General features: G+C 43.8%; 1 protein-coding gene across 2 annotated transcripts in view; it reads left to right on the forward strand.

Moving 5' to 3' along the window:
* Nucleotides 1-9,654: 9,654 nt before the first annotated feature.
* The window catches only part of SCOC (short coiled-coil protein), a 221,474-nt gene continuing 218,952 nt past the window's right edge, over nt 9,655-12,176 (forward strand). The window contains exon 1 of one of the 2 annotated variants that reach the window (XM_077476933.1): nt 9,655-9,858. In XM_077476933.1, the coding sequence (XP_077333059.1) occupies nt 9,792-9,858 (67 nt within the window). In that variant the 5' untranslated portion in view covers nt 9,655-9,791. The remainder of the gene's footprint in view (nt 9,859-12,176) is intronic. The other variant, XM_077476934.1, reaches the window with a different exon arrangement.

Consider the following 12,176-nt stretch of genomic DNA (forward strand, 5'->3'; position numbering starts at 1 on the left):
TTTGGCCGCCTCAAGGGAGCAACAGTTGTCACAAAGCTTGACTTGAGAGGGGCATACAATCTCGTGACGATTAAGGAGGGCGATGAGTGGAAAACTGCATTTAATACCAGAACAGGCCATTATGAGTACCTTGTGATGTCTTTTGGCCTTTGTAACGCCCCGGCAGTTTTCCAGGAATTTATTAACGATGTCCTCCGAGATTTGTTGCAGTTATGTGTGGTGGTTTATCTCAATTATATCCTCATATTTTCCAAGTCCCTGGAGAGCCACCACACATATGTCTGTCGTGTGCTTCAGAAACTAAGAGAGAACAATCTCTCTTTGGGGGACAGGTTCTGGGTGTCATCTCGCAACCTCCAGCTTCGCGTTCCCACACTGAAGTTAGCACCTCGGTTTATTGGGCCTTTCCGTATTCTTAGCAGGATTAACCCAGTGGCTTACAGATTAGACATTCCTTCTAATATGCGTATTTCAAATGTATTTCATGTCTCCTCATTAAAACCTTTAGTCTGCAACCGCTTTACCACCTCTGTGCCACGTTCTCACCCTGTACAGGTTGAGAACCATGAGGAATATGAAGTACAGTCCATTGTTGACTCCCGTAGGTTCCGTGGGCGCATACAGTACCTGGTGCATTGGAAAGGGTACGGTCCGGCGGAACACTCTTGGGTCTCATCCTCGTACGTACATACCCCTGTCCTCCTCCGTGATTTCCAAAGTCGTTGAGGAGAGGGCACTGTCAGGGCTGGGCTCAGCCCTTCCTTCTCTTAGCTGGTCTCACAGCTGTTGGCTAATTGCCAGCTCCCATCTCCCTCCACAGTTACCCACCTGTTGTTGATCCTGCTCGTCAATTCCTGCCTACTTAAGCCGTCCAGTCCAGAGGAGCTCTTCCTTCGCCTTGGAATATGATCAAGAGGAATCACAGGAACCGGAACCAAATTCATCTTGGAAGTGGAGGAAAATTGTTGTGACAAAGCATCAGCCCTTACATTCTTTTTTGTAAGCAACCTCTGCTGCCAGAGTATGTAATTCAATGGTGTAATCAGCAACTGTTCTCGTACTCTGTTTGATGGACATGAGGCACTTGGCAGCAGAAGCGGAGCATGCAGGAACGTCAAATACCCTTTTAAAAGAAGTCACAAACTCAGGGCAACTCAAGACAACAGGTTTTGTGTCTCCCATACAGGGTTTGCCCAGGCCAAGGCTCTCTCAGAAAGCAAAGATATCACAAAATCTACTTTTCTTCTGTCCGTGGGAAACGTCTGGGGTAGCATCAAAAAGTATATCTCAACCTGGTTGAGAAACCCTCTGCATTGGACAGGATAACCCCCAAATCGCTGGGGAAGAGGAGGGGAACCAGACATGCCACTGATAGTGGTAATGCTTGAGGCAGGGGCCTGCACAGAGACTGGAGCAGCAGCAGGGACGGCCTGCAACACAGGTTGTACCAGAGCAGCCAGAGTGGGAGATTCCAGGTGAGCCGTCTGACTCAGGAGCATTTGTAACACCATGGCAAGCTGATCCATGCAATGATTCTACTCATCCAATCTGGAAAAAATATTACCAACAAGTGGATTCACTGCATTTTCTGAATTCATGGCCTTCTCCTACTGTCAGAAACCATGAAATCAGACTGAAACAGAAGTACAGTTAAATCACACTTGTTTAATAATAATAAAAAAAGGTAAAAAGAGTAAATGTAGTCAAAACATTGCCAGAGTTCATGAACCGGAACAGATAGTTAGACAAGCCAAAATGTCAGAGATGAGCGTAGCAGAACAGTAAGCAGGATCTGGAGCCAGAAGGAATGTCAGCCTAGCAAAGTCTTTAACAGTAACACAGGAGAGCATCTCTAGAGATGTGACCAAGGTGAAGGCAGAGATCATCTGGACTGGATGGCTTAAGTAGGCAGGACTGACGAGCAGGATCAACAGGTGAGGCATTGTGTAGAGAGAGGAGCTGGCAATTAGCCAACAGCTGAACGGCCAGCTTTGAGAAGGAAGGGCTGAGCCCAGCCCTGACAGAATGCTGAGCCCACGTACACACGGTCGGAGATTTTGGCAACCAAATCCGACGGATTGTGCCCGAAACTGTTGCATACACACGGTCGGGCCAAGTTGTCTGATTTCGCGGTTGCCAAGAACGCGGTGACGTAAGCCGTGTACGGCGGGACTAGAAAAAAGAAGTTCAGCACCACGTCCGGCACCCTTTGGGCTCCTTCTGCTGATCTCGTGTTTTAGTAGAAGTTTGGTGAAAGACGATTCGCGCTTTTCAGATTAGTGATTCAGATCGCTACTGCTCTTCAGTTTCTGCTTGTCTTTGCGTATCTGATAATCAGTGCGTGCAGTCATTAAGTATTTGCTTCTCATTGTGGACTCTATCTTGGTATAGTACGCTTTGAAAGGCATTTTTTATTGTCTGCTTGCTTCTGCTATTCAGGTTGTCCTTTCAGGCCTTGCTGTTTAGCGTTGCTTTCTGGTGTCCATTCTGACCACCCGACCGTTTTCCAAACATGTTTCGTCTACGTACTCATCGTACAGCTTGTGCTGTGCAGGGGTTCTTACTTTGACTTTGACACAAGCCAAAGGGCTTGTGTCAAAGTCAAAGTAAGAACCCCTGCACAGCACAAACTCTACGATGAGTACGTAGACGAACCTTCAGGACCTCAAGTTCTCTACAGGCATCTCCCCCCAGGCTCTGGGGATCATTATTCCAGAGACCTGTTCTGCCATCATTCAGCTCCTGCTGAAGGACTATATTATGCTAATTGTTAACCGTAAACATCACATTCTATGTATTTCATGATTGCTAATGTCTTGCATTTCTTTTCTCATTCCCTAATTACCATCATTGCAATATGTTCTAATTCATATGCTCTGCCCCTTTCTCCTCATGCGGATTTGCCTCACTAACTTCCCCACCATGCTCTTCTTGGCCCCTAAAACTATAGTCTAGTCACTTGTCAATGTCTTTTGGCAGCTCCATAGTATTGCTTTTCCCTAAACACCCCCTAAAATCTCTACAAATGTGATGTGTGTGCTTCAATTCATGCAAAGTGACCTTTTTATTGTTTTTTGGAGTTGTGCCAAACTCATTAGGTACCCCCCTCTCCCCAACTGTTACCTCAGCTGATAGCAATCTTCTATCTGATGACTTGACCCAACCCAATACACACTCTAAATACCTTTATCATGATCACATTTATGGACAAATTCACCAAAGCATGTAGTGTAAGGGCCTGCCTCAATACTTTCAAATGCTAGTTTTATTTTTTAAACACATTAATTGTATTGCTATGTAATAGCAGAATGTCAAAATGTCCTTCCATTTTGTTATTATGACACTTCTTACCTGTCCGGTGGGCTGCCAATAGTGTAACTAAGGAGGGGCTTCACAAAGTATCACACATTATTTAGCCATTCAGCTCTCAATCAAGTGGAGAGGGTTACCTCTCCTAAACATCCCCCCTCATTTTTTATCAAGGGCCCATCAGATGGGGGGGGATGGGGGGGGTTATGACTCTCATAAGGGAACCTTATACTTTAGGCTTTAAATACTCATTTTAAAAAATGTTATACTAATTGTCTTCAAAAATGTGGGTGTCTAATCTGCATGCAATGTTGATTTGTAAAATTACTAGTTTGTTTTCTTGTGTCACTACATAGTGTCCTTCAACGCAACAGGAATGGCAGACTGTGGCCTCCCACTTTGCCATTTTTTGACAAGTTGTGCCTTTTTCAGCAACAGTGCAAACCCAAGTTCAGAGCGAGATGAGGGGACAGTCTCTTCTTCAGATAATCTTATTATGTTGTGGGTCTGCTACACACATACCTTCTTTTTGTTAACTAATGTGTAGTGCATTACTGATCTAAATCATGCTCATTTTTAGCACCATGGCAGTAAAATGGCATGATTGTCCAAATTTACACATCACTGTGGGTGCTTTTTACTAAAGGCACATCCACTATGCACTACAAGTGCACTGAAAAAGTACACCTGAAACTGCACTTGGAGTGCAAAGTGGAGTTGCCTTTAGTAAATCACACTCCTTCTCAGCACAAACTAAAATGTCACTACAAATACATTGTAATCCCAATGAAAAAGGAAGCCACACATTGTTGAGAATTAAACTTTTTAATACAAGCACATTCATATGTGCGTTTAGTAAAGGTTTTTACAACACAACCAAGATATTTTGGGTATCCAAAACCCAGTTTAATAATATTTATTTTTGAGTTGTTTTTTTGTGTAAACAGGCATGTATCAAACCGTAAAATACAGAACACAGGAACTTACAAAGTTCAACTTGGAAAAGTGAAGACAATATCAGACCTGAGTATGTACAAACTGGGCTGATATTGCCTTCATCACATGGGGTGTGACCCCTGAAAAATACAAATTTGGAAGATGCACACAGTGTGTCAACATGTGCTAACTCCCATCATGGGAGATCAATGTACATGCTTTGGGGCTGCAACCCCTTCATCTCAGACACTTTACACAAAACATGTACATTGATCCCCCATGATGGGAGATAGCTGAAATGGTTAAAAAAGAGTAATGAAATCCGTTCGGGAGAAGTGTGTGTGACTATGAGCATCAAAAGAAGTTGGTTCTTGCAGCATTGTAAAGAACAAGAGAATGCGCTTGATGACTGATTTTTTAACATTTCAGCGTGACGAATGTGCTATATCGCTTACGAGCAGTAGTTTTACGTGAACGAGCGCTTCCGTGTCGGAATTTGAATGTGAGCATACGTGGCACTTTGTCTGATGAAAATGCTGTACACATGATCGGATTAGGTCCGTCCGGCCCAGTTGGTCGGGAAATCTTTCCAACATGTTGGAAAATTGGGTCGGACGGAGATTCGGACGGAATCAGTCCGATGCATACCACACACAGTCGGATTATCTGACGACACGGTCCGATAAGACTCATTCCGACAGATTCTCCGACCGTGTGTACAAGGGCTGAGACTGAGCTTTCTGAAAGACCTGATCATGAGGAATGAGACTTCAGGGACAACTGAATGCAAATATATGTATTATATTCACTTAAAAAGTGACTTATTAAAGACAATCTGACTGAAAAGAGAGCATTTGCTGATATAGAAGATCGATATTCAGCTAACATGCTCCCTGTCAGTGTTCAGGTTAAAGTCTCAGAATAATATAAAACAATTGCTCTGACCTTAGCCATGTTGACTGATTATCTGTGGTGTCCAGGCTAGTCGTCCAGTGTCTAAATGTGGGCGAGGCTTAATATGACCGATATGGGACATTGTGAATAGCACTCACTAATGTTTGCAAGGACATATGTAGACTGCGGTCATGTGAATTCAGCATTAAAGCAGTACCCTTAACCACTTGCTTACTGGGCACTTAAACCCCCCTCCTGCCCAGACCGATTTTCAGCTTTCAGCGCTGATGCACTTTGAATGACAATTGCGCAGCCATACAACACTGTACCCAAAAAGAGCTTTTTTTTTGGTGGTATTTAATTACAGCTGGGAGTTTTATTTTTTGCTAAACAAACAAAAAAAGATGCAAAAAAAAATAATCATGTTTAATAGTTTGTTATAAAATTTTGCAAACAGGTCATTTTTCTCCTTCATTGAAGTGCGCTGATGAGGCGGCACTGGTGGGCACTGATAGGCTGCACTGGTGGGCACTGATAGGCTGCCCTGGTGGGCACTGATAGGCATAGTTAAGGCGGCACTAATAGGCACAGATAAGGTGGCACCGATAGGCACAGATAAGGCAGTACTGATGGGCACAGATAAGGCGGCACTGATGGGCAAAGATGGGCACAGATAAGATGGCACGGATGGGTGGTACGGATGGGTGGCACAGATGGGTGGCACTAAGGGGCACTGATAGGTACCACTGATAGATGGGACTGATGGGCACTGATAGGTGGCACTGATAGGTGGCTCTGATAGGTGGCACTGCTGGGCACTGATGGGCGGCACTGCTGGGCACTGATGGGCACGGTAGATGACACTGATGGGCACGGATATGTGGCACTGGGGTGCAGCACCGTTGTTGAGGCAGATTGTGGGCACTGATAGGTGGCACTTTGGGCACTGATAGGTGGCACTGTGGGCACTGATGGGTGGCACTGTGGGCACTGATGGGTGGCACTATGGGCACTGATGGGTGGCACTGATGGGGGGCACTTTTTTATTATTGAGGTGGCACTGGCAGGGGGAAGGTGGGCACTGGTAAGCTGGCCGTGATCGGGACTGATGTCCCGATCACGGCCGCCGGTGATCGGCTTTTTTTTTTCTCCTCGCGATGTCAGCGCGAGGAGGAAAAATAGCCGATTACCGGCTCCGTTGTGTCACATGATCAGCTGTCATTGGCTGACAGCTGATCACGTGGTAAGGGGTCGGGATCTACCCCATGCTTCGATCCGTGATCAGGCGAGTCTCATAGACTCGCTGATCATAGAGCGCGCCACGCGTGCCCCTCAGGGGGGTGGGCAGGCTGCTCGTGCACGGGCAAAGTAGGTCCGCGCTGTAGCCGTCATTCGGCTATAGCGCAGATCCCTAGTGGTTAACTTAGAAGCGAACAGAACAACTTGAACAATTAACTCTTTGTATAATATGCACTTCCCAATAATTTACACTTTTTTTTAACTGTACTCTGACTTCTTTAAATAGATGTAGCAGAGCCTGTATCCCACTAAACCAGCACAACACACCATGTCACCTCTCTCCTAGTGACAATCCGAGACTTCTCGCAAATACTTAGTGATGAACTACGTACATGTTCTCAAGCTTATATACTCCATAGGATTCTCTCTCTCTTCTTCTTCCTTCCTTTGACTACAAGTTTGATACATAGGATACCCTGTGCCATGATATAGGTCCCAAAGTGTGTGAGGCACCAATCCCTAAGGGAGGGAGTTAAGCTTGCAAACCCCATCACTACCAGGGTCTTTAGCCATCAAAGCCAGGTCAATACATTTCACACTGGCTGGCTGGCTGATTTAGCAATTGACATACCTTTGGCAACCCATAGCAACACTGATATAGCCTTTACCTTTACTGGTTCCACAGAATGTTAAACCTGTCAAAGAACTTCAGAGCAGGTACTTTCTTGGAACTTTAGAACTTTTGTTTGGAACTTGTACAGATACAAAGCAGTACAGAAAAGTCTCTCCCAGGTCTAGCCCATGCTAACTTCAGGCTGTCCAGCTCATACCTCAAAAATAATGTGAAGTCCTCTCATAAACGCCCATGAGCCATCTTCGGTACCCCAACTGGGTACCCATCAATGGGGGAGCCCCTCAGAAATAGAGTCCAATTACATGTGGCTGTAGTCCTCCTTGCACTTTCCCATCCTAGAATCCAGGACCCAGCTAGGTCCCCCTCCCTCTTGTATTTATAGTTCGTCACAAGGAGGCAAGCAATGAACACCAGGGAGCAGGTAGCCTTAACCCTTTCCTAACTTCCGGGCAGCCTGTAACATATAGTATCTCACAAAAGTGAGTGCACCTCACATTTTTATAAATATTTTATTATATCATTTTATGTTACAACACTGAAGAAATTACACTTTGCTACAGTGTAAAGTAGTGAATGTACAGCTTGTATAAAAGTGTTAATTTGCTGTCCCCTCAAAATAACTCAAAACACAGCCATTAATGTCTAAACTGCTGGCAACAAAAGTGAGTACACCACTAAGTGAAAATGTCCAAATTGGGCCCAATTAGCCATTTTCCCTCCCCAGTGTCATGTGATTCATTAGGGTTACAAAGTCTCAGGTGTGAATGGGGAGAAGGTGTGTTAAATTTGGTGTTATCGCTCTCACTCTCTCATACTGGTCGCTAGAAGTTTTCAACATGGCACCTCATGGCAAAGAACTCTCTGAGGATCTGAAAACAAAAATTGTTGCTCTACATGAAGATAGCCTAGGCTATAAGAAGATTGACAAAACCATGAAACTAAGCTGAAGCACGTGGCCAAGACCATACATCGGTTTACCAGGACAGGTTTTACTCAGAACAGGCCTCGTCACGATTGACCAAAAAAGTTTAGCGCACATGCTCAGTGTCATATCCAGAGGTTGTATTTGGGAAATAGACATATGAGTGTTGCCAGCATTGCTGCAGAGGTTGAAGGGGTGGGGGTTCAGCCTATCAGTGCTCAGACCATACACCGCACGCTGCATTAAATTGGTCTACGTGGCTGTCGTCCCGGAAGGAAGCCTCTTCTAAAGATGATGCACAAGAAAGCCTGCAAACAGTTTGCTGAAGACAAGCAGACTAAGGACATGGATTACTGGAACCATGTCCTGTGGTCTGATGACACCAAGATGAATTTATTTGGGTCAGATGGTGCCAAGCGTGTGTGGCGGCAACCAAGGGAGGAGTACAAAGACAAGTGTGTCTTGCCTACAGTCAAGCATGGTGGTGGTAGTGTCATGGTCTGGGGCTGCATGAGTGCTGCCGGCACTGGGGAGCTACAGTTTATTGAGGGAACCATGAATGCCAACATGTACTGTGACATATTGAAGCAGATCATGATCCCCTCCCTTCATAGACTGGGCCAGAGAGCAGTATTCCAACATGATAATGACCCCAAACACACCTCCAAGACGACTACTGCCTTGCTAAAGAAGCTGAGGGTAAAGGTGATGGACTGGCCAAGCATGTCTCCAAACCTAAACCCTATTGAGCATCTGTGGAACATCCTCAAACGGAAATGGAGGAGCGTAAGGTCTCTAACATCCACCAGCTCCATGATGTCGTTGTGGAGGAGTGTTAGAGGACCTCAGTGGCAACCTGTGAAGCTCTGGTAAACTCCATGCCCAAGAGGGTTAAGGCAGTGCTAAGGCACTAATGGTGGACACACAAAATATTGACACTTTGGGCTCAATTTGGACATTTTCACTTAGGAGTGTACTCAATTTTGTTGCCAGTGGTTTAGACATTAATGGCTGTGTGTTGAGATTTTTTAGGTGACAGCAAATTTACACTGTTATACAAGCTGTATACTCACTACTTTACATTGTAGCAAAGTGTAATTTCTTCAGTGTTGTCACATGAAGATATAATAAAATATTTACAGAAATGTGAGCCATGTTCTGTGAGATGCTGTAGCACTTACTAAAACACAGTGTAAAATTACAACAGGAGGTAGAACCTGGTGAAGTGTGTCCCCCAAAGAAGACACAAGCCTACACAAAGCTCTGAAATGTTTACAGTTCTCGTGCAGCTTTCTGAAAAATGAAGTAGAGATTTACAGAAGACATCCTAACTGTTTCATTTCCACTGCTGATTACTTAACAATGGCAACATTATTCTAAAAAGTAACAGTAAATTCATAAGTTTCTAAATCTTTTGCGCTCTGTGATCTTGCCTCATATGTGACCGTTTCACTTTAATTCAACTGTCACATGTTTTTTTTTATATATTTAGTGCTGTCAGAAAGTGAGTATTCTGCTCTTGGGGGTATTAAATAATGATATAAATATGTATTAAATATTGCTCATTGCATCAGTATGAATGAACTGATAGCAGCGGGACCTTTTTAAAATCTGGCAGAGAACAGTTTACAGCACAATAAGCTGCAAACATTGCAGCATGAGGAAGCCATTAGTATTAAACTTTGTACCTCTGAGAGTGCTAGTGCTCAGATCATATTGCTTAGCAATAGGTGTCCAGCCTATGGGAAGTGGTAGGTTGCTTATTAATGATTTAACTAAAAGTGCCATGTGCGTGCTGAAAAATGACAGGCACCAGCTTGATCTTAATTAGTCAGAGCTGGACAAAATAGGACACAAATGGATCCAACCGAGGAGGAGGCAGAGAGTGAAATGTTCAATGTTTCTTTGGGAGATGAAAGTACAGGTAACAGATCTTTCTGCTTTCTATAACTCGAAAGCTCTTAGATTAAAGTTATTTAACTAGAGATAAGTGTTCTGACTATGTAGTTATATGTTTGTTTCTTAAAGCTGAAGACTAGGCAAACAGCTAAATACAAAGTTGAAATACATACAGCATACTGTATATAGGGATTGCCTCATCTGCCACTTTTTTGTAGTGGTATTTAAATCACAAAACATTAAAAAAGTATAACTGCATTGGTGTTTTAAATATCTGCCTGGAATGCCGTTCTAATTTTAATCTTTGCATTTATCACTTTAACCTTTTTGAAAATCCACTTACAGCATGGGTGCTCAACCTGTGGCCCTCCAGCTGTTGCGCAACTACAAATCCCATGAGGCATTGCAAGAGGCTGACAGTTACAAGCTTGAATCCCAAAGCCAGAGGCATGATGGGAATTGTAGTCCCACAAAGCTGGAGAGTCACAGGTTAAGCACCCATGACTATTTACAGGAAGTCTGTTTACAGGTGATGTGGGCTTTTCGTGCCAATTTGGCCAGTTCAGCAGGGATCAAACTAATTTCCATCAATGTATGAGCAGGGAGATTTTACAGAAGTAGATCTACATATACAGTACCTTGAAAAAGTATTCATATCCCTTGAAACTTTCCACATTTTGTGATGTTACAACCAAAAACGTAAATGTATTTTATTGGGATTTTATGTGATAGACCAACACAAAGTGGTACATAATTGTGATGTGGAAGGAAAATGGTAAATGGTTTTCAATTTATTTTTTTTCCAAATATCTGAAAAGTGTAGCATGCATTTGTATTCAGCCCTCTTTACTCTGATACTCCTAATCTAATGGAACCAATTGCCCTCAGAAGTCACCTAATTAGTAATTAGAGTCCACCCGTGTGTAATTTAATCTCAGTATAAATACAGCTGTTCTGTGAAGCCTTCAGAGATTTGTTAGAGAACTTTAGTAAACAAACAGCATCATGAAGGCCAAGGAACACACCAGACGGGTCAGGGATAAAGTTGTGGAGAAGTATAAAGCAGGATTTGGTTATAAAAAATATCCCAGGCTTTGAAAATCTCATGGCGCACTGTTCAATCCATGATCTGAAAATGGAAAGAGTATGGCACAACTGTAAATCTAACAAGACATGGCCGTCCACCTAAACTGACAGGCCAGGCAAGGAGAGCATTAATCAAAGAAGCAGCCAAGAGGCCCATTTTAACTCTGGAGGAGCTGCAGAGATCCACAGCTCAGGTAGGAGAATCTGTCCACAGGACAACTATTAGCCATGCACTCCACAAATCTAGCCTTTACGGAAGAGTGACAAGAAGAAAGCCATTGTTGAAAGAAAGACATAAGAAGTCCGTTTGTCAATTGCGAGAAATCATGTGGGGGACACAGAAAACATGTGGAAGAAGGTGCTCTAGTCAGATGAGACCAAAGTTGAACTTTTTGGCCTAAAAGCAAAATGCTGCATCTGGCGGAAAACCAACACTGCACATCACCCTGCACATACCATCCCCACCATGGAACATGGTGGTGGCAGGATCATGTTGTGTGAAATGTTTTTCTTCAGCAGAGACAGGAAAGCTGGTCAGAGTTGATGGGAAGATGGATGGAGCCAAATACAGGGAAATCTTAAAAGAAAACCTGTTAGAGTCTGCAAACTTGAGACTGGGGCGGAGATTCACCTTCCAGCATAACAACAACCCTAAACATACAGCCAGAACTACAATGGAATGGTTTCAATCAAAGCATATTCATGTGTTAGAATGGCCCAGTCATAGTCCAGACCTAAATCCATTTGAGAATCTGTGCTTTTTACAGACATCCTCCATCCAATCTGACAGAGCTTGAGCTATTTTGCAAAGGAGAATAAGCAACATTTTCACACTCTAGATGTGCAATGCTGGTGGATCCCCAAAAAGACTTACCCTAAAGTTTCAGCTCAGCAGCATGGCGATTTCATTGAAGCATTTGTAGCTGGATTAAAATACTGTTCCAGGGCTTGTACTGTAGATGTGCATGAGTAAACTGCTCCCAAAATTAAGAAAGTCCTAGTCTTTTTAACCTGATGAGTTAAGCAGCAAGGCCCTCCGTATCTCAGATGAAGTCCTTTCCAGGTCAGATGCCAGTAAGTAGATCGCAAAGTGTTCATACCAGAGACATCAGTGCACTGCAGGCTCAGCAGCATGCAGCAGAAATTTCTCTGGAGGTTGCACACAGGGCTCAAGTGTCCATTGCCATTGTGATGACATCTCCTTTTAGGAATCTCTCCATGCCGCCTGCCCTGTTAGTAATATAAGATCCAAAATGT

This window comes from Lithobates pipiens, unplaced genomic scaffold (assembly GCF_037356315.1).
Source record: "Lithobates pipiens isolate NorthernLeopardFrog02 unplaced genomic scaffold, aLitPip1_a1.2 Scaffold_13, whole genome shotgun sequence".
Taxonomy (NCBI): domain Eukaryota; kingdom Metazoa; phylum Chordata; class Amphibia; order Anura; family Ranidae; genus Lithobates; species Lithobates pipiens.